This window comes from Euprymna scolopes, chromosome 7 (assembly GCF_053919585.1).
Source record: "Euprymna scolopes isolate OS-2025 chromosome 7, ASM5391958v1, whole genome shotgun sequence".
In the NCBI taxonomy this organism is placed as follows: Eukaryota; Metazoa; Mollusca; class Cephalopoda; order Sepiida; family Sepiolidae; genus Euprymna; species Euprymna scolopes.
The window spans coordinates 124,356,254-124,379,597 of NC_136488.1; the positions used below are offsets into that span (position 1 = coordinate 124,356,254).

The 23,344-nt window shown below is 35.7% G+C and overlaps 2 protein-coding genes and 1 pseudogene across 2 annotated transcripts in view; 2 read left to right on the plus strand and 1 right to left on the minus strand.

Moving 5' to 3' along the window:
• Positions 1-211: 211 nt before the first annotated feature.
• LOC145279928 (85/88 kDa calcium-independent phospholipase A2-like) overlaps positions 212-23,344 on the minus strand; it is a 421,383-nt gene continuing 398,250 nt past the window's right edge. Inside the window, exon 17 of the mRNA XM_080131502.1 lies at positions 212-2,584. Coding sequence (XP_079987628.1) covers positions 2,543-2,584 — 42 coding nt within the window. The 3' untranslated portion in view covers positions 212-2,542. The remainder of the gene's footprint in view (positions 2,585-23,344) is intronic.
• LOC145280661 (5S ribosomal RNA) lies at positions 5,298-5,414 on the plus strand (annotated as a pseudogene).
• LOC145279925 (uncharacterized) overlaps positions 22,643-23,344 on the plus strand; it is a 32,987-nt gene continuing 32,285 nt past the window's right edge. The window contains exon 1 of the mRNA XM_080131492.1: positions 22,643-22,795. The gene's annotated coding sequence lies outside the window, so the exon portion shown is untranslated. The remainder of the gene's footprint in view (positions 22,796-23,344) is intronic.

Consider the following 23,344-nt stretch of genomic DNA (forward strand, 5'->3'; position numbering starts at 1 on the left):
AATGCGTTGTTATGGGAATGGGACAACAGTCCCGAAGACAACAATAAAATGAAATGTACTGGACAACGAAATCATAAGAAATAACGAGGACAAGACTCCAAAAATAAACAAACTTTTATTTATATAAAAATAAAATAAAATTCGATTCAAGAAAATAAAATTAAATATGCATAACTAAATGAAATGATTTAATGATTCAAATTCTACCGAGAGAAAAATATATCAACACTCAATGTTCACATAAAACAAGAAATCGTCTGCTCAATTAGATACAGGTTCTAGGGTAAGAGAGAGATGTTGGAGAAATGAAAGTTTTGATTGAAAAACTCACTTAATTTCCTTTAAAATGCGACCTTTCTTTTGTCTCATATATATATATATTTCTTTCCTGTAAATTGTTTACGCGCGCTCAGGTTAATTTTCATATTTTTGTCCTTCGGATTATTTATGTTTCATTACGCGCGTGCGTGTTAATTGCTCCAAGTATTGTTTCCGAAGTTCATCGAAGCCCTTGATTTATAATAAAAGTTTCACTGCTTCGCTGGGTTTATTATTTTGTTCAGTCAATATTCTAACTTTGACCGCTGATCATCGGCTGGTGTCGTTGACATTTACTTCCGCGACGCCACTACTACGCCGTCGTCGAATTTCGCCGGCTTCGCCACCCAGATCTTAGCTGAATTACGTCTTGTCACTTTGAAACGCGAAGCTCCATTGCCTGTTGACAACTTTTTCAGGCCCTCCCTTCTATACGATCTCTCTCTCTCTCTCTCTCTCTCTCTCTCTCTCTACACGGTATATATTTCCGGTTTATTTCTTTCTATCTTCCTTTTCTCTTCCCTTTTCCACAGATATTTGTGTATCACATAGCGTATTTTCTGATACAGGAGGAAATATTGGGGGTTGGCGGCCTTGATCGCAAAGGGTAAAATTCGCTGCAAAGTTCTTGGCAAAGAGTTTAGCTTTGTCTGATGCTGACGAGATTACCTCAGGTCCATTGATGATAGTTGGGATAGAGCACACGCTTCTGTTCAGGATTCTGTTTGCTATTTGCCAAAACTGGTGGGAACCAAGCCTCTGCTCAGTTACTTTGGACTTAACGGACTGAGCATACAACTCACTTGCGTTCTTTATTACTTTCTTACAATGGTGGCTGGCAGTCCTGAAAGCGGCTTCAGTCTCCATACATCTATTACGCTGGAAGCAATGGAAAAAGTGATTTCTGTGCGCGATGGCAGCAACACATTCTGGAGAGAACCATGGCTGGCTGTTAAGTTTTTGCTGGAACTTTTTCGAGGGTATGAAACGGTCTATACCTACAATTAACCATTCCGTCAGGTCTGATACTATAGAGGACACACCCTTTTTAAACATGGAACGCAGAGGTAGATCCGATATAAATGTACGGAAGCTATCCCAGTCAGCCATAGTGTATCGATATACTGTACGATGGAGAGGTACGTCTGAAGACATTACATTTATTTTTTATCTTAATTGATACAACAGAGTGGTCGGAAGATCCAAGAGGAGACAGAATGGAAACTGAACATAGTTCAGGGCAAGTTGTGAGAAAAAGGTCTAGGAGGCTCGCATACTGGCCGTCAGTGTCGGGCACACGGGTGGGTTCGTGAACAATCTGAGTGAGGTCATAAGCAATGGAGAAATCATGACAGAACCTCCCCCTCATCATCGGTCTTGTTTGAGTATACAAAAACAAGCAGCTACCAAGATATGAAAACAATTTAACTTTCATGTGTTTTTGTAATAATTACAGAAACTTTTTCTTCATGTATGACACAAGGTTGAAATGCAACACTACTCTTCTGCAAACCCTATAGATATGGTAATATAAGAGGGTCGGTCCAAACGTAATGCATCTTATTTTTTTTTAAACTAAAAAAATTAAAACGTTGAAAACCTACGAAGACTGGAATTCTACCATTAAAACGAATGACGTTTCTGTCCCAGAATTAATTTTTCTACATGGTCACCATCATTCTCAACGCACTTTTGTCAGCCACTTATGATCCTCAGTAGTAAAAGTCCGGAGTATGCTTTGCCACTCACATCTCTTTAGCCACTTTGAAACTGACGAACCTATCTCCCAACTGTGCTGACATCAACTGCATTGGTTAAGTAAACGGTAAACAGGCGCCGGTAAATGTTAATCGGTTCAGTTTTTTTTTTGCTGTATTTTTTTTTTTTTTTTTTTTTTTTTTTTGCATGGAGAAATTCAACGAAAGTAAAGCCCCCTTATCTTATAACTAAAAAAATCGAAGAGTTACAAAGATGGGAATGATACAGTTAAAACGAGCGACCTTTTGTATTCCAGAATTTTTTTTTTACTACATAGTCATCACCATTCTCAATGCACTTTTGTTAGCCTGAGTCGTAAAAGTCCGGAGTATACTTTGCCACTCACATCTGTGTTTCCACTCTGAAATCGACGAACCCATCTCCCAACTGTGCTGACATCAACTGCATCGGTAAATGTTGATTGATCCAATTTTCTCTGTATGGAAAGATATTCAGTAACGCATCTCTACACCTGACGCACGTCCATAACAGGGGTTGCTTTGGACATCTGCAACAAAGAGATGAAACTTTTAGGTCATGAATGCATGAGTTCAGTAATCATAACAATGTCATGAATGCATAAGTTCAGTCATCATAACAATGCAATTTTCAATCCCTTCTGATCCATTCGGGTGAAATAAAAAAGGAAGCATTGTTTTAGAATGACCCTTGTAGGGATTGTATTTACATGTACTAACAAGTCACCGCTTATCAAGGACTAAAAGCTATTCGAGGATAAAGATTAATGTGTTTGTCAGATGGGAAAACATCGTGAGGATTATTACGATTGTTTAACCTGAGCAGAATTTGATTATTTCAGCGGACGACTCAAGAAGAATTTGTTAATAAGGAACTTGAAAACAACCATGTCTCAGTTAGTTGGGAAGCAATTCCGTGATATTGTTTCACAAACAGAGAGTTCTTGGAATAAAATTTTTCTCATGAAGTTTCGTTTAATTCTAGGTATGTTAGAAAAAATGTCTTACAGTTGCGCGGGGAGAGAGAGAGAGTGAGAGAGAGAGAGAGACAGAGAGACTAAGAGGGTGGTAAACAACATACGGTCAGAGAGGGTAAAATGATATATATAAAGTTAATAATTGATGTCCTATTGATGAGTTATTTGTAAATGACGGCTAGAATTAGAAAAAATAAAATGGAAGCTGATTCAAGATGAATCAATTCATCAATTGATTATATATTATATAATCAATAATCAATTATTGAGGAATATTTTAGCATTTATTTGATATGATTAAAATATATATTAAAATTACGGAAACATTCATTAACTATGGTTTAGTAAAATAATCGTCTGTCCATACTTTTCTCAATAACTACGCTTTTGAATTTTTTAAAATTTTGCACAAACATTTAACATAATATGAGTAAAAAGTAACAGAACGGATTTTCCAAGAAAACTCCGGTTGCCCCTTTCGAGTTAAAATGGCAAAAATTGACACTTTTGTGCTTATTAAAAAAAAAATTAATACCTTGAATTTTTATAAAACTTTCTGAAAAGGTGTAACTGATTTCTATATAATTTTGTTTTTCTATACTTCGTGATAACTCTTGGGTGTGCCCCAGCGGCTCTTTTAAAGCTAATAAAAACACTTTATTTTTGGGACCATTTTTACATATTTGTCCAAAATTTTCTGCGTATGTCTATTTAGCAGTTTTGCATGGTGCTGAACTCAAATTTAAATATGTTAAGGCCTTGGGGACTCTTGGGACTATATGGGGGGGTGCAAATGAGGGATTTAGTAATTTATTTTTTTGCATGGTGCAGAACTCCAATTTACATATGTTAAGGCCTAAAACTGCACCGTTTGTTCATTTCATCAGGATTTGACGTCCCCTAGGGACTTTTGGGGCTAAATGGGGGTGGGGAAAAATGCTGAACATTTTTTTATGCCTCGTTCACTGTGCACGGGGGGGGCATGCATGTTTCACTTGCTTTTCATGTATTGCACCTACATTATCAAACCGACTCACTTTAATCTAAATCAATACTACAATATTATCTTCTGTAATGCTTTATATGTAGTAGAGCACTAATCACGAAAATAACGAAAGGCTAGAGAAAGTCTAGCAATCTCCTTTTATAAGAAGGAAGGATGTAGACAAAAAGACATTTCCACTAGATTCGAAGTTAATTTTGTACCTTTACCCTATCAAGCCAAGAAAATTGTGCCCTGAACGGCATCTCTCCAGATATGGTAAAACTATTTCATCGTATTGCTGTGTCTTCAAGACTTTATAATAAAAAAAACCTGCCTAGTATATTCATATCCACTAGATGTGCGAATCGCCATTTTTATAGCCAGAATTGCTGACCTAAAAAGAAGAAAGAAACACATTTGCTTTCCTTTCATTATTATTATTTGACCCAACTTTGACGGATTCAGATCAGACACATTGTGTCATTTGTAAGAATCCAAATTAAAAACAAAAAATCGAACATAGCATAAAGAACTCGCTTCTTTATGCTATGTTTATTCTTTGTTTATTCTCTATGGGACAATAGAGAATCCTATTCATTGGGAAGCTCCAATCTTTTAAGAAGAAAAAAACAAAAAACATACAGACATACGTTTTGTCAAAAAAAAAATCAATGTCGGAAACAATACACACACACACACACACACACACACACACACACACACACACACACATATATATATATATATTAGAGTGTAACAGACGAGAGGTCTTAAAGAGCAAAGCTTGTTTCAATTAATGTATGAATACTTCAAAAATACTGTGTACAAGTACTCCACATATATGGTAAATTCTATAGGTGTATTTACCAGAGCTGTATCAATACAGAGGATAAAAAAAATCAATAATTGTGAAGATGACGTAATAGAATGAAAATGGGCCATTGAAACTTCTCTCCTAATTTTCGGATTTTGTAAGCATGCTCATATACTATTATTTTCTTTTTAAATTGTTAAGTGATTTTTCTTCTGATCAGTTAAGGACGAAATATATTCAAGAATTGAAATGATAATTACGTGAATGATTTTGTGCTACGAAACAGATGCTCTCAAGAATTGTGCATACCAACTTACTTAAAAGAATGAACTGTAAAACGATCAACATGTTGAAATTTTGAATATAGACTTTAGAGTTACATCGAGTTTCATAAATTAAAGGACGGGTACAAATGTATAAATGTATGTGTGCGTGTATATTATATGTTTGTATGTGTATATACGTGTACATACGGCATAATCGCGTTGACACACCAGTTCTCGTCAGATCACCGAAGTTAAGCAACGTTGAGCCTGGCTAGTACCAGATGGGTAACCATTTGGGAATTCTAGGCGCTGTACGTGACTAGTACAGATTCAGGACGACTGGAAACTGCCGAGATAAACGGAGAGAGCACATACAGCCCCTAGAATTCCCAAATGGTCACCCACCTGGTACTAGCCAGGTTTAACGTTGCTTCGGTGATCTGACGAGAAGCGGTGTCTCAATGTGATTATGCGGTATGTATGCACATATGTTACATGATAAGGGTTGTCCCCTTTTCATGTAAGTATAAAATAGAGAGATTTAGTTCAAATGAAAATGAAATAGAATAGACGAAATTCGAACCTCGTAATTTAGGTTTAGAAATAGATTACGAGAGAGAATTAGAAAATGGAATGTAAAAACAAACCATTGTTTAGCTTAGAGATAAAACAGTTTTAAGAAAAGGAATGTGCATTTGTCAATTCTGTTATGAAATTGAATTGAGGAATGCAACTATAGGATAATTTAATAAACATGTTTTTAACATATTGGAAATATAGGTTACTGGAAATATAGGTTAAAAATCCTTTTGTAAACAAAGGAAAAAGTTTTGGACATGCATTTCCAGAACACGTGAAAGAAGACACATGTTTTAACATGTGTATGACGTCATGGAAAATGGGAAGTTCTCGATATAGTTAGAAACTTTAGAGTTAAGCGAGAGAGTCTGAGGACGACAGACGACAGTCTGGAGTCCAGAGATGGACAGTCGAACGTCTGGAAGCGAGACGGTCACCTTTGAAACATAGAATGTAAAACTTTGAGTTCCTGACTAAGAAAACCACCGACCGGACGAAGAAGAAATAAAGGTATCATCATGTGTTTTTATAAACGTCGTCTTTGTGTTGTAATTCTACCAAAAGATAAAGTGAAATTGTCATTATATGTCTTATATATCCTGTGTTTTAAAATGTCTTCACATACACAATGTCTGTACATCTCATATCTACAATGTGAACACTAAGACTGTCTCAACACTGTCTCCTCACTCAAAGAGCTTCTACACTTCTAAGTATGAACATTTTATATATATGAATCTCTTCATAACACGAACACAGAACGTAACATCTCTCTTAATAAGACTCTCTAAGACTCACTTTTAATAAGACTTCCTAACAACGAACAATAACAAAATAATAATAATAATAATAATAATAATAATAATAATGAACCCTTATATAACAAATTTGGTGCCGTGACCAGGATGTATATATATGTATATATATATATATATATATATATATATATGAATACACACATGTAGGAGAGAGAGAGGGAGAAGGGGGGACAAGGCAAGATTCAGAGGACAGAAAAAAGTTCCTGACCAAACCCAAATAGGTTTACAGAGGATCATAAGATATGGAGGTGTAGTGAGAATGTGTGACAGCTATTTGGCCAACCTGGGTTAGTGAAGTGGGAGAAGGAGATTTGCTCTGTATGCTCTAGTGCTGTGTTACTCAACCGCAGAATACTGCGCAGCAGCATAGGCTCGTTCTGCCTACACTGCAAAGGTCGACGTCGAGCTCAACAAGTCATGCAGAACAATTATTGGGTACCTGAAATCGGCCAACATGCCATTTGTCTACAGGATGTCCAAAATCGCTCTGGCGTAGATCTGTCGAGAGGTGATAGAGAAGGCAGAGCGTGATAAGCAGAGCAACGACAATTGTCATCCGTTATTTGGAAATCAAGAGATGCCGCAGGGACAACCAAGAGCTTTGCCACATTTGGGGAATGAATCAGTCAAAGACAGCAAAGACGAGGCTCTTCCGGAACCAAAAGAAGACCTTCTAGCCAAGACACGGAACAACCTACACAGATATGGCTATATAGAGGACACTCAATGTCCCAGGGGCGTCAATATGCACACTATCGCATACATCCTCACAGACTGTCCTCTAAGCGAGGCATGCCCCGATGTGAACCTGATGCATCCCGCCTAGGACACAGTGCGACGTTGAATCTTGAGATGGAGAGAAACGCTATGATGATTATTGGGTACAATCAATAGCGGATTGGTTCTATAATTATAAATACGAAATCTGCATGCTGGAGAGCACTACGATATATTGGGTACAATATAATAAGCACTGTAAAAGAGTAATAAAAAAATGCAAGAGAGCTATATGCTCAGTCTGCTAAATCCAAAGTAGCTGAGCACCGGCTTGATTCCCACCAGTTTTGGCAAATAACAAACAGGATCCTGAACAGAATCGTGCGTTCTATCCCAACGATCATCAATGGACCTAAGGTCATCTTGTCAGCATCAGACAAAGCCAAACTATTTGCCAAGAACTTTGCAGATAATTCTACCCTATGCGACGAAGGCCATCAACTCGCCGTATTTCCTCCTATAACAGACAACACGCTATGCAACATACAAATATCTGTGCGTGAGGTCGCTAAGCTAATCAAGAATCTTGATTCCAGTAAAGTAACTGGCCTTGACGGTATTCCAATTTTAGTGTTGAAAAAGCTTTCCAACACCATGGAAAACCTCATCAGTATGCCCTGTATTTAAGAATCCAGGTGATAACTTATCTCCCTCTCAGTACAAACCAATAAGTCTCCTGTGTATCATGAGTAAGTTGCTGGAATCCATATTAAATAAAGAAGTAGTCAACTACCTCAGCAGAAATAACCTTCTTAGTGACACGCAATATGGTTTCTGTTCTGCTAGATCTACAGCAGATGTGCTAACAGTTATATCTCATAGGTTTAGTGAATCTCTCGACAAAGGCTTCCTTTCTGGGCAATTGCTCTTGGCATATCAAAGGCCTTCAATAAGGTATGGCATAAAGGCCTACTTCACAAGATTTCCAGCTACGGTATAACTGGAAATGTTTTCTCAATTATTAAATTATTTCTATCTGATAGGCTCATAAAAGTAGTGTTTGATGGGCAGAAATCAGAGGCCCACAGTATTAATACTGGAGTCCCTCAGGGGTCCATTCTGGGCCCAACTGTCTTCCTGTTCTACATAAATGATCTCCCAAAAACACACTTAAATCATTTGTTGACATCTATGCTGATGACACGACCATCTATGGCAACACATCAAAGGCCGTAAATGATAAAGTTCTCTCTGATACTCTCTCCTCTTATCTTGAGCGCGTGATACAGTGGGAGAAGAGGTGGCTGGTTACCTTTAATGCCTCTAAAACCAAGCTCCTATCTTTACATCATCAACGTTCTGATCCCAATCTGGCATCAATTGAAATGGGTGGCTCTCGTCTTGGGGAGGCTCCATGTTTTGACAAGCTTCTGGGTTTGACCTTTATTCCTGATCTGAAATTGAACACGTACATCAAGTCTGTTGCCAAGGTCGCTGGAAAGATGGTGGGATCTTTCTACCGCTCCAGAAGATATTTCACTACTGATGCAATTCTCTATCTATATAAAAGCTAAGCAGTCCAAGGATCGAGTACTGCTGCCACATCTGGGCAGGAGCTGCTAAAAACAGCCTATCCTGCCTTGACAGAGTACAAAATAGACTTCGTGGCTTAGTGAGGGATGTCCTTTTCTCTTCCCTGCAACCTCTCTCCCACAGAAGAGACGTTGCGAGCCTTCTTTGTTTTATCGTTATTATTTATCGTGCATGACAAGTGCTCGTCTGAGCTCCAATATTTGGTCCCCTCTCGCAAATCTTTTATGATAAATATCCGTCTAGCTGAAACCACTATCAATAATTTTCCCCACTCTTTATCTGTGCCTAAATCGAAGCGTAGATTCCATGAGAAAAGTTTCTTTCTTAGAAGTACACGCCTGTGAAACTCTCTTCCGTTTGCCTGTTTCCCACCTGACTACAACTTGGATGTCTTCAAGTCCAACATAAACAAATTCCTGATGAACAGCCCCCTTTAAGTAAGAGACTTTATCAAATCTCCAATACTAACGATTACTACGACACTATTCCATTGATTACTGTACACGCAATAACTCTTATCCCCGAGTGGCTCCGGGCCTTGATAAGTGGTGACTTCCATGTAAAAAAAAAAAAGAATTTTATGGTACTAGTGCATCCTTTGAACCAGACGTAACAGCATTCGCTCGGCTTTCCCCAGAACATGACGTCGTGTTTTGCTGCTGTCTGACGTAACATTACGATCAACCAATCACAACGCGGCGTGCTTATTTTCAACTCGACTCCCGAGCAGCAGACGAAATATTGAATAAATATTGGAAGAGGGAATAAAAATCAACCAAAAAAAAAAAGCCTCCATTTCTTACATGAAAGTCAGTCAGAAAGAGAAGAGCAAAACATGAATTTGACCTTCTTTGGCCAACAACAGCTACAGACACCGGCCGCCGTAAGTGACTTTTGTAAACAGCAGAAACTACTGGAAAAAAGAAATCAGTGTGCAACATGCGCCCACAAGTGCAGCCTAGAAACAATAGGGAGCATTACCGACGGCTATGGCTAGAGATGGGCAAAGGTGAAGTGTCGGCGGTGGACAGCAATCCGAACTGGGATTTCTTTGCTAAATCTCGGCAAAAAAAAACCTAATGCACCTTCTTTTGTTTTAAATTTTTTTACCAAAATATACTTGAAAAAAAAAAAAAAAAAAAAAACGTGAAAAAAAAATACCCTAACCATAACCCGAATAACCCTAAAAAGAAAGTGAGACTTAAAAAAAAGAAAAAAAAATGATTCCAATTTTCCTTCATCCAAAAGAAATACTTGAGAAAAAAAAAAAAGAAAGTTCTATTCCAATTTTCCTTCTTAAATTTTTTTTTAAATAATCACATTTTTAACAAACTTGTTTTAAAAAAATGTCCCTTTGAACCTTTTTTTGAAAACATTTGCTTAAAATGATTTATTTGACAAAAAAAGCAATTCTATTCTTTTCTTCACAAAGTTAATAAAAATTCAAAATTACAGTAGATTTTTCTTTTGTTTGATATTTCTACAATTAACATTTTGCTATTTTCTTTTACATAGAGTTTTTATGATGTCATCGGCAACGCTCGGCATAATCCGGCTGTTAGCGTCATGTTCCGGAGAAAGCCGAGCGAACGCTAAGTTACATCAACTTCAAAGTACCGATTTTATACATCTACGTCTCCATATTTTCAAACTCTACCTCCTCCAAAGCTAAAAGTCGCAGAACGGCGCTAGGGACCTCAAATGATTGGATTTTTACGAATCGTTCTTTTGTGGGTCATTAGCCGGTTAAAATATTTTTAAGGGGTCAAAAATGAGCCAAAATTGAAAAAAAATCGTTATACATTTTGTACATGCATCTTGGTTTATTTTTAATTTTTAATTTTTAATCAGTTCGTATGCGTGTCTTGTTGGTAACATGGTAACGTCAACAGCTTTGAATGCTACAGTTTTGCTTTTGGGTTCGATTCTAGCTGATGGCACCCAAATACATTTTTTTTTTTTACTTTTGAAATTACAACTATATATATATATATATATATATATATATATATATATATATATATATATATATATATATATATATATATACGAAATCTGGACAAATTAAAATATCATATTTAAGCGTATTTTACGCACGAGCTAAGTCGCCCCACCCCCGCTAGTATCTAATATATAAAAGGCTATATGTCTGTTCGTCACAGTATTTTCAAACTCTATCTTTTCCGAAACTAAAAGTCGCAGAGCGGCGCTATGGGTCTCAAATGATTGGATCAATACTGCATATCATTTTATTCTTATAAAATTACATTGGTTAGTGAACGCCATGATAATGTTAGTCTCAGCAAAGGAATGGATGCGCCGTGTCATCCTATTTTAGCTCTGTAGACGTTCGCATCGCAAGTTCGCCATGTTGTACAGCACACGTTCAAACAGTTCACCTCCTCTCGACGCGCTTCGGCGAGGTAAGAGTCTGTCACATTTAAATACGAACACGAAAACATTACTCATCGCCAACATTTAAAAATTCATAATTACATTCTGAAAAGTTTCTTTCATGAGAAGAATGCATCTTGATAGTGGATTATAGATTTGCAGAATAAACAAAGGCAAAACACAGCTTGCGAAGCAATCAAAATTGATGAGGAATGATACGTTGTATTTCTCAACAATATTACTTGATATTCAAAAATTCTGTTTTATTATTCTGTGACATAGAAACTTATTGTCCAATTTAAATGATCGCCCTGCTGTTACTTGCAATATTGCTCATCTTATTGGAATGAGAAGTTAGCCTCTTTCTGACTATAACCAAAAACTACGGCACATTTCTATTTCTATTGCTAATTACATGGTATTTGTGTGACTGTCTTTAATCAAAATATGTGGCATTCCTATTTATATTGTTAATCTTATTATAATGTAGCTGCGGTGTCTGTTTAACCCAAAATACACTACATTTCTGTCTATTAGTTTTGGAACCATTAATTGGAATCAGAATCGGAACCGGGAACCGGAAAAGGCGGAAATTTTTCGAGGTATCTGAATCAGCGTCGAAATGGAAAAATTTTGTACCTATTTTCCGACCCTCCCCCCCAAAAAAACGGTTGTGTTTCATTTTTGACGTTGTCTAAAACGTAATTTTCCATTACTGGGACTAATGATAAAATCATAAATATTTCTGCATTTTGAATTACCAGTAAAATTAAAATCTATATATAATGTGCCAGGTTATCTCAATGTCCCATAAGAATCTGTCACTTTATGATACAAGCACCAAAATTCGCACAAATGACGTTCAGAACATACATTTTAAGAAAAGAACGTTAGCCATCAGAAAATACAAGATGGCTGCCAGTTTTCAAGATGGCTGCAGAAGCAAACCTTACAAATTTCAATTTTGGTGCTTGTATCACCAAGTGAAATATTGTTTCAGTAATCTATCCCACTAATATCTTTCCTCACTCACACGTGAATATTTAAGTTTCCTAAAATATATGCGCATATTACACGGATATTTGTATCAGAATTGAAACAAATATTGAAATAGTCCCATCACTACTACCTATATTGCTTATACTACTGATTTCGGAAGATCGTACTTGACTCTGGATAGAAAAATACGTCATATTTCTATTTTTATAGTTAACTAGACTACCCGTGACCCGTTGGGTCAGTAGTTTATTTTAGCTATGGAATTAATGTATGAGCGTGACACTTGTGACGTAAAGAAAATAGTTTTTTTTGTGACATAACAGAAACATTTCCATGAAAGTATATTAAAATGAAAAAAGAATATAGATAGCTTTCTATGAGTCGTTCTGTTTATAATTGCTTATTTCTCAAAAAAGAAACTTACAGCCATTGAATTATAAGTGGTTTGCCATACTTATAGGTAAATGTGCAATAGATATCATAATACTTAAAGTTAAATTCAAATTTTGATATATCTTTTAATTTAAACGCAAAAAAAAGGACAATTATGATGCTGAAAATGTACACAGTAAAACAATACGTTTTATTGTCGCATTGATTTGTTTATTTGTAATGTAATTTAAAAAAAACATATTTTCGGGGTTATTTATTTATGTTGGTAGTGTAGAAGAAAATGTATGAATGTTTTTTAAGAAAGGTCAAATTCTGCGAAAGTAACGATTTGTGTTTATTTGTTTACACTGTTATGGGGTTATGCTTATGTACGCATGCGTAACCGGAAGTCGTAAACCGGATGTGGGTTACAACACCCGTTACAAGGTCATCTGAGTTTTATAATTATATAGATTTCATGGTACAGTAGAACGCCCAGATAGGGTGGCCTTAGGATACTTTTTTTCAGGTTACGATATGGAATACGATGTTTTCCGGCCCCTGGTTACGATATTAGCCCCTCTATAGGGTGTTATTTATAATGTTATTTGATATTTATATATATATATATATATATATATATATGTATATATATACATACATACATATATATATATATATATATATATATATATATATTATATACTGTACTGTATTTTGTTACTATTTTTTAATGCCGTATCCCGGGGTTCTACTGTAATTGTTTGTTTGTTTGTTTACAAACATATCACACGTTTACAAACATATCACATGTTTACAAACATATCACATGTTTATCTAATATTGCTAATCTCGTTGTAATGGAGCGTTGGTAAAGAAAAATATGTTAAATAAAATATGAGTTTTAAAAATTAATAATTTCTTTATTTTACCGTAAAAAATAATTCTCAGCTCAATATCCACGTGTCCATCTATAACCGAACATACGTCACTGTTTACTTCACAACTTCCCTAGGTTTTATTTATTTATTTATTTATTTTACCGTTTAATAAAATAAACTTCTATCATGTACTTCATTTACGTTTCATGTTAACTTCAGTTGAAGTCCTCAAAAATCAAGGGGGGGGAGGCTTCCTGGAACTAATATTTGATTCGGATACTCCATTAAATTCTCTTTTATTTCTCAAATGTTGAGTTAGCAAAGAAGTTAGGAATATTAATTTTCTTCTCTCTTATTGACCAGTTAATTGCGTTGTAGCATATATTTATTTTATCTTTCTATCCCTCTGAATTCTAGGACAATAATTTATCTAGTCTGGTGGAGTATCCAGCTTAGTTTTGTTACTATAGGCATTTACATAGTGATTCACGAATTGTATCGAATGACTAAGTTACACATTCATTAGAACATATTTTAATAATTAATTCTTGCGTGTTGATTTATAATTATTTTTTTATTATTTATCTTTATGTATAATCAAAATAATTTCGTGGATAATAAAAAAAAGTAGAGAAATAATTGTAAATATGAAATATAAGCGAATGGGTCGAGTCAAGTGTTGCACTCCGAAATATTATCTAACACTGTTACACATGTCTTAAATAAGTTAAAGGTTATTCGTTTAAAGTGTGTATTTTCTTTTTTTCTTTTTTTTTTTTTTTTAAATATTATTGATTTTATTTGTTTGTTGCTCGGCATTGCCTGATTGTAAAATACGCTTAAATATGATATTTTAATTAATGCAGATTTAGTATTTATTATTATATTATATTGGACCCAATATTTAATAATGATTTAAAAAGTTTAAAAAAATGACTCGTGCGTCACCGAGAATTCACTTATATTTCATATTTACAATAATTTCTCCACTGTTTTTTTACGATTTACTTTTTCATTTGGCGTTAACTCCTGAGCTATGAAGACATGTTTGCTGCAAGGCTAAAAATTAGAACATGAATCAATAGCTATTACGTTACGCATGTATATTCGTAATGTCGTCGTTCGACCTCCACCTGGCAAATTCCATTTTTTAAATCTTAAGACTTTTGTACCGATTTTCCTCGGCTAAAACCCAAATATAAAGTTTCGCATGGGAAAATTTCATATTAAGTTTCACGTCTGTAGACCAAAAACTGGCAGAGGAGGTTGGGTGGGCAAAATGGTTTAAACAAATATATATTCGCATGCATAAATGTATATAAAAAGAGGTTTGTGCTTACTATAACCTCTTTCTTTATTTAGATGAAATAAAACGTGTTTTTTAAATAAAAAAAGGCGCGAATTTCAGTTTCAATTTCGTTTCGGCAGGATATGTGTGTGTCTCGACGAGAATCTAGTTTCAGAAAAATCTTCGCCGCGACTATACGCGGCCATTCGTAATCGGATCAAAATCCGATTTAGGGAAATCATTCCTGCGAATAAGAAGGCATTAAAGGAAACTCAAAGCCTCCGCTATTATGGTTCGGAAACCTTATTTTGCGTTAAACTTGCTGCGATAATTATATCGCGATTCTTTAAGTTTCGTACTCCCTTCCTTTCTTGATCTAGAATGACTTTACATTATCTCTTTATTAGGGAACTTTACTCAAGGATGATATATCTGCCCACATGGAACTGATTGAACTTTTAGCTTCTTGCTAAGAGAAAGCGCTAAACTACAAAACCTGCCACGATTGAAAGAAACAACCTACGAGTGGCCTTCACCAAATCTGGAAGCCCGCTTAAACTCGCAATCGTTTTTGTAATTACGGAACATTTAACGATGCAAAATTCAAGGTGTGTATTCTAGTTTGTCAATTCTCGAGCTTTCAATATTTTTTTTAGCTGTGCGGAATAAAATATCCACAGATAAATTCTTGGAAAACTTGCAATCGTTTGAATAAAGAAAAAAAAATTTTTCATGCAATTTCAAGCATGCCACAGTAAGATTCTAGCAGCGAATTCCAACATGATTAAGGAAGACTTTCCTGCAGGCAACGCTAAAATCAGGTGGGTTCAAGTCCATGGTGCCATCTTGCGGTAACCACCTTGGCAGGAGACAGGAGAAAAAAAAACGAAGTGGTATAAAGATGGCATTGCTGAATTAGAGCCAGATTGTAATGCTGGGTATGGGGCAGTCAAATCAGCTGCCAACATTCCCCTGCTTTTTATTGAAACCAACCGAGAGCTCTTTTTAGTATCCTCGTTGTTCTCTTAATTGCAATTGTCTGGATTTCTCTTGCACTTGGTTCACCAGGAATATTAGTTAGGTAGGACTTCAAGTTCTTCTTCATAAGTCATTTAGCACCTATAATAATCGGTATGGTTGATATCTCCTTGAGATTCCAGTTTCTTTTCATATCATACATGAGACCTTGATATTTAGTCTGTTTCTCTCTTTCAGCTCTGTTAAGACCTCCATCAGTAGGGACGCTCACTTCAACCAAGGTTGCCACTCTTTCTGACTTATACCATATATAACTTGTCAGGTTTAACAGCAGCATTTTCAAGGTAGATGTCAAAAGAGACGCCCTCGTTTACTACAGGAGGAAGCTTTATGAGAAGATATAGTTGCTGCACTAATGAAAGGTCAAGAACGGCACAAGAACGGATAGTTCGGCGCGGTGCCAATAACTACTAACGAAACCGCTGTGAAAGTGTCTAATTTTCTGCTGACTGCAACATTGGTGCTATGTACGATTGTCTGAAGACCTTTAGTTTAACTATTAACAAAATCGTACCTCTGAGATAAACTGCCAATGACATAATATTAAATCGGAGCAGATAGATGGAGAGGAGGCAGACTGAACGATGGAGAGGAAGCAGGAAGTTTACACGATAGAAAACGTTGTTGCGAATACAGCCGCCAAGAGCACATCGTTAAAATGATGTATTTCTTTCTTTTTTCCACACTTGACAAATAAGATATAGCCTTATGGAAAGTATAACGCAGGTAAAATATGGTTTTATAGGTATTATTATAATAATAAAATATGGTTTTATAGGTATTATTATAATAAAAAAATTGTATTTTCTTACTTAAAAAAAGTGGCTGAATATGCAATCTTCGCAAAAGAACTGGACATTTTCAACTTTGGTTTGGACCAACGATATCGAATTATTGAACACTCTAGTTTAGCTCTGGTGTATGTGCAAGATAACACGGATGTGCGTATTGCGAAGTGACGTCACCGGTGGAGAAAAAGGGACTATTAAAAGAGAAAGAAAACGATCACGGGAGAGAGGAGATAACGTTCGAGATCTTGTGAGAGACGTGGAGGACGTTCTAGATCATGTGTGTGACGTACTGGCTGTATCAATGAAGAACTAAATAATGAACAAAGAACAAGTGAGTTGGAATTATTTACTATTCTTTTTCTTGGTTTCCTTTGCGACTGAAACTGCACCCAACTTGCGTTGGTTCCCGGTCAACGTTACAAATGTAGTAAGATTTGAAAAGCCGTTGAGCAAATGAAATGGAAGTTATATTTTTATAGGTTGTTTCCTTTAACGCGTGTATGAAAACTTTCATTCGGAATAAATCGTAAGAAATCAGATAAATCGAGAAGGCAGCGAACAGACGAGATGGGCGAGGCTCCGAATAGGAACAGCTGATACACGCCCAGATATGAAAGTCGAAATATTACGAATGCAATAAAAGAACTCATAAAAATGTTTTTAAAAAATAGTTTTATGGTGAAACGCACTTTTATTGATGTCAACACACCACAAAAAAAGTAACACCTTGCTACATTAGCAGGTTGAATCCGTCGATGTTTTTTTGTTTTTTTATATATATATTCTATCTTATTTCAGGTGTTTCATTATACAGTGTTTGGAAAATCGAAGGCAAAATTTCGGAATTATTTTCATTTCTATATATCTAAATATATATATATATATATATATATATATATATATATATATATAAATTCTATATATCTATAAAAGTGAGAATGTGTGTGTGTGAGACGATATTTCTCTACCTATATGACCAACGATTTTTTTTATCTAGAGACTTGAAATTTGGTACATAGGGTATTCGTATACGTGGAAAACGTTTTCGTCGCTTTTCACCCGGAAAAAGGCTTACTAAGAGGTCAAAATTGAAAAATTGGTACGTGGGGAGGGGGGTCATCAGATTTTTATCTGTTTGTCAACTGTTTCACAAATCGTTCACGTGACATGTTACTTATCTACACTCATGAGAAAAAAAATGGGCCAAGAGTGAGAGAAGGGAGAAATCGATTTTACAATATTTTTCCATGAAATTTTGTTAATTTTAACTAAAAATTTCTATTTTGCAGATTATTATTATTATTATTATTATTATTATTATTATTATTATTATTATTATTATTATTATTATAAGTGGAAAAATTAATCCTAAAAACGGTAAGACCGCATCTTGGCAAGGATATAAAAAAACGAATTGCAGGATTAAGGCAGTCCAAAATGACTTCCAAGCAGATTTTTGATATTTTAAGAAAAGAAAATGTGAAAATATCTCTTTCTGTAGTGAAGCGAATTGGTCAAAGGTTCGAAGTCGAATGCTTGGTAAAAGGCAAATCTGGATCTGGTCGCCCTAGAGCAGCCACTTTGAAGGACGACCACAGGCTTAAATTAATTGTTTTGAATGACGGAAAGAAAACTTATGTTGACCATAGCATAGAATTCAAAACAGAGGCTGGAAATTCTCTTTCTAGATATACAATATCTAGACGAATGAAAGAAATGGGATTTTCCTCTAAAAGGTGTGCAAATAAGCCATTTTATCTAAGAAGAACATCAATGGCAGAAAGATATTTTTATCGGGTTATGACAAGAAAGATACAGACTGGTTCCGGTTAGAGGAATCAAAATTTTGTCTTGTTAGTGATGCTCCCGATGCTCCCGAACGGTGCAATCGAGAACCGGAGAAAGATTTTCGCCAAGTTGCATAAAATCGACAGTTAAACACGGGAATGGAGGAATAATGGTATGGAGAACTTTTACTGCAGTAGGAGTTAGGAAACTTATTAGATGTGAGAAGTCAATCAATGCAAAGGAATACAATCGAATATTAGAAACAGGACTGTTACTAAGTATCCTGAAGCTGGGAATATTCGAGAACATTATTTTTCAACATGATAATGCCCCTGCACACACTGCTAAAGTAAAAAAAAAAAAAAAATGGTTTTCTGAAAATTCAATTCATGTGATATTTTGATCTGGTCAAAGACCCGATTTAAATCCAATCAAGAAGATTTGGTCCATAATATCTCGTGCATTGGCCAGAAGAACTTTTGAGAACAATGACAAACTGTGCAAAGCTGTGCAAAGCAAATGGAATAGCATATCCTCTTCACTGTGCTCCACTTTGGTTGAAAGCATGTCTAAAAGGATTGATCTTTTAAAGAAATCAAAGGGGAATACGATTCCATCCTAAGCATTTATTAAAGTAAATGTCTTGTTCTGTGTTATTAGTCTCGTTCAAGTTTCCTTGTTCCATTGTTCTTTGTTCAATATAGCTTTTAGTGCAATAAAATGTACAAAATTTGTTTGGCGCATTTCTTTTTTTTTTTTTTTTGCTCACGAGTGTAGGCTTGAAAACACTTTCAAATATCTTGCCAAGCTGGCCTAATGGTTATCGGACTAAACTTATTGTTTTTAGGTTTTTGTTTCGATTTCAGCTCTCGAGTATTTTCTTTTTACTTAGAAGTGAACTGTTTAGAAAACAAAACATTATACTCACATGCACATGACTCAGTTTCTGCATGAATTAAAATATAATATTTATACGCATTTTATGACCGAGCAACGCCAGGCGACCTGCTAGTTTCTATATAGATCTTGCAAGCTTGGTTTCCATTCAAACTGATACTGATCTACATTCTTTATTGAAAACATGTAATATTCTCTCGATATCAAAGCCAACAGCGTTTATGCCATTGTTGAGATGGTTTGTAACATGTTGGCTGGGATATCTTGGTCCTGTGCAGTTCTAGGAAGTCCGCCCTCCCAGGCGTTTCCTTCTCTCGTTGAATTAGCGTTAAGTTACTGCTAATCGCTTGACGCGCCTCTACCGAAGAATGCCAATGGGCTGTCTAGAATCTTTTTTTTTTTTCTTTTTTTGCAGACAAATGTACTCACGTGGAAGAGAGATAAACAAACATCTAACACGTATAGTGTGGCCTTTTGGCTAAGATCAAAATATATATGACCATAATTCATGAAAAAAAAATTTAACCCAATATCTCAATTAGGCTGGTCTCTAGAATAAAGTAGGTATTGTGGCAACTGAGATGATCCTAGTTCAGAGTAGGATATCCATTTTTCATCATCTTTGACCAAGTATAATTATCGATCTCCATTCTCACCACAAATTGATGGTCTTGTGTCTAATTTATTCCAAATGTAAATTTTCATATTCTGTGTTAATAATTATTTAAAAGTGTAGCATTCGTTCTCGACTCTAACTGTCTGTTTTCCGTCGGCGATTCTTCTAAACGAAGTTAATTTTATTTTTTTTTCCTGATCAAGTGTGCTGTTTTCTGGGAATTGGACGCCCCTCCCCACATTAAAATACGATATCTTCAGACAGCCTGATCTGGTAGAAGGAGTCGTATAAAGTTGAATATGTCTTAATATGTCTGTTATTATACTAAAACTGAGTAAACGTTTGTCCCCCAAAAGTTATTTTCCTATTTCAATCACACGCAATAATTAATGCATGCTAAAACATGTGCTAAAACTTCAGATAATTAAAATACGAACAGAACTTATGAAATGACTAGATAGAAAAGATAAAGAAAGACTGAATTTTGGAAAATTTTAATTATTAAAAAAAAAGTCTTTTTATTATCAAGGACAAATGCCACTCGAGTATGAGGGTAAATGAAATGAGTTTTCGTTTAAATAATAAACAATATTATGAGATGATTTAAATTGATCATTGTAATAAATAAAATTTGTTTATGGGAACGGTTTGTTGACGCTACATTTGAGGACGACCATGTTGTAGTCTGCAGAGAAACATCCCAGCGGTAATGTGTTCGACAGATTGGAAATTCTTGGAAAGAAACTCTGCTCATGGAATCTCTGTTTGAAGCGTGGTTTATGTTGTTGTAAGAGTGCCAGTTCTTTCTGTGAATGTCTAACGAGAAGGAACAAGATATTGAAGCTTAGTCAAGCACTTGTCATGGAAATAACAAAAAAAGAGGGAAAGGACTGACATCGTCGATTTTGTGTTCTGTCTTGTGGCAGATGGCTGCCACAGTGAGCAGTAATAGTAAACTGGTTAGCAGTAATACCAAAAAGTGTGGCTAGTTCTACACAAAGCCTTCACCAATATAAACAAATCATCCGTGTGGATTTCCGAGCAACTTAGTTGTTGTGGCGGAAGCTTATACGTCGAAATCGTATATATATATATATATATATATATATATATATATATATATATATATATATATATATATATATATATATATTCGTGCGTGTGTGTATAGGGACAGGGTTAGGGTTTCTGTAGAAAACATGAGATTTTTTATTAATAAATTGCGAAGTCAAATTTTTGTTAGGAAATAGGTCGAACATAAGAAAGAAATATGGTAAATCATATTGCAGACACGTTTTACCGGAAGTGAGGGTCAGCTGATCGGATCTGTGTGTGAGTCACGTGATCAGATTAGCTGGAGTCGGGGAGTTGGGGTTTGGATGTAGAGAAGAACAGACGGCTTAACAGGTCGTCCCCTCCCCTTCACTTGGGGGGACACTGACGTGTGTGAAAATAAGACCTTGAGAACCACACAAGCAAAGATATTCACTTTCCATTCTTCTGCGATCGACACCTGGAAGGTGAATAAAAGCAATGAATGAATATTCGTCCAAAACAGGTTTCCAGTCTCCCCTCCAAGAACAAGATGAATTCCAGGTGGACAAGATCAACGACGCATGAAGTTAAGGTATGTCCAAAATACTTGTACCACACACACACACACACACACACACACACACACACACACACACACACACACACACACACACACACACACACACACACACAACTGCATATGAACAATTATATATGAATATATCACAAATAGACAGCAACATTTAGATGATCATACAACGGTCACCTTTTATGATACCAAACAATACAACATGGTATGGAGGCAAGAAAAACTGTTCTGAACGACATTTTTCAGATGGGGCAGTAGTATATAGTCTTATGACGTATACAGGTGACCACATCACGAGTCAGGTACTTTCTGGTAAAATGATTCAACCACTTTTTTTTCAGAAATAGGGAAAACAATTGTATCTCGCAACGCTTTTAGAATTTTGAATGCGGGGTGATCTTAAATTATTTTCAAATGTTAAAATATAGACGGTATTTTCAAAGAGATCGCCCACCTTAATGAACATCGAGATTTATTTACCATTAAATAATCACGGTGTACCAGAGCGCGAACGCGTATGCAAATGACCGACGCGGGTGGGAGATGACGTCACGACAAGAAAGAAGGAAAAAGATTATAAAAAGGAGAACGTGTGCACAGACCGGGGATCACGTCAGAGAAAGGGGGTCGGTATTTGAAAGGTATTCGAGATCACGTCAGAGGACAAAGACATGTTGCGCACGGTGGCCGAGGGCGACAGGAAAAGACATGTAAATAAATGTCTGTAAATAAATGTCGGTGGTTTCACTAAGATAAAAAGCAAGTCGAGTTCATTCTTGTCTAGGTTCTACGTATTAACAACTTAACACGTGTGTAAATGTGTGTAACGTTAAAACAGGAAGAAATTGTCGAATCATGCCAAAGAAGGAAACTAGTATGAATGGTAAACAGCTGATACAACTATTGCCAACCATGACAGGGATAACATAATCCTTTTACACTTTAATATGAAGCTGAAAGCAATTTTCATCCAACTGTCACTTTGTTGTTCACAATCAGAGATGCGTTGCATTTAGATAGAAGTTCATTTTGGTATCAAGTGATAATAATCTCAAGCTCCGCCCATTTTAATAGTTTTTAGATATTTACAGCCAATGAGAAAGTTTTTATATTAAAGGCAGCGTTTTGGTTTTCTCAAAAAAGCAAAAAACAAAAACAAAAAAAAACAAAAAAAAACTAGTCTATCCATTTGCTATAATTTTAACGCCACCTGGCGACAGGTGCCCACCTTTAATTTTTGCTATTAACTTTTTTGTCCATAAACATCTGCGCCATTTCTCATTCGAAATAATTCCATATTCGACGTAAGTATGTCTTGTTTTTCTTCTTTCTTTACGTTTGAAATTCTATCTTTATTTTCTCTTTTGCATTTTTAATGATATTTACCCTGCATACAAATTTACTGGGGTATAGCCAATCACAATCGCAACTGGTACAATCGACGATAAATCTTCGACAATCTGTCCGATTGAGGATAGACCGTTATGGTAGCAACTATTTCTGAGTGAGGTATGATCAGGTTCAGTTCTAGGAGGTCCCAGGCATTACCTTTGCCTTCTCTCTTTGCGAAGGGTTAACTGATTGACGGATCGCCTGTACCCCTCCCTTACACACCGGGCAGAATCGACAGGCCTGTTCATGGATATTTTTGTAGCGCTACAGTGCAACACGTTTCTGATGTACTGCCTTCTCATATGTTTCAGTTTTCAGACCTCGTGCCACATGTTCCTGCGGTGGGACGGAAATAAATTACATTAGCTGAACTGCTTCCAAAATTGATGCTTTTAAATGTCGTCTGCGAGAGTTCCTAAATTATATATATATATATATATATATATATATATATATATATA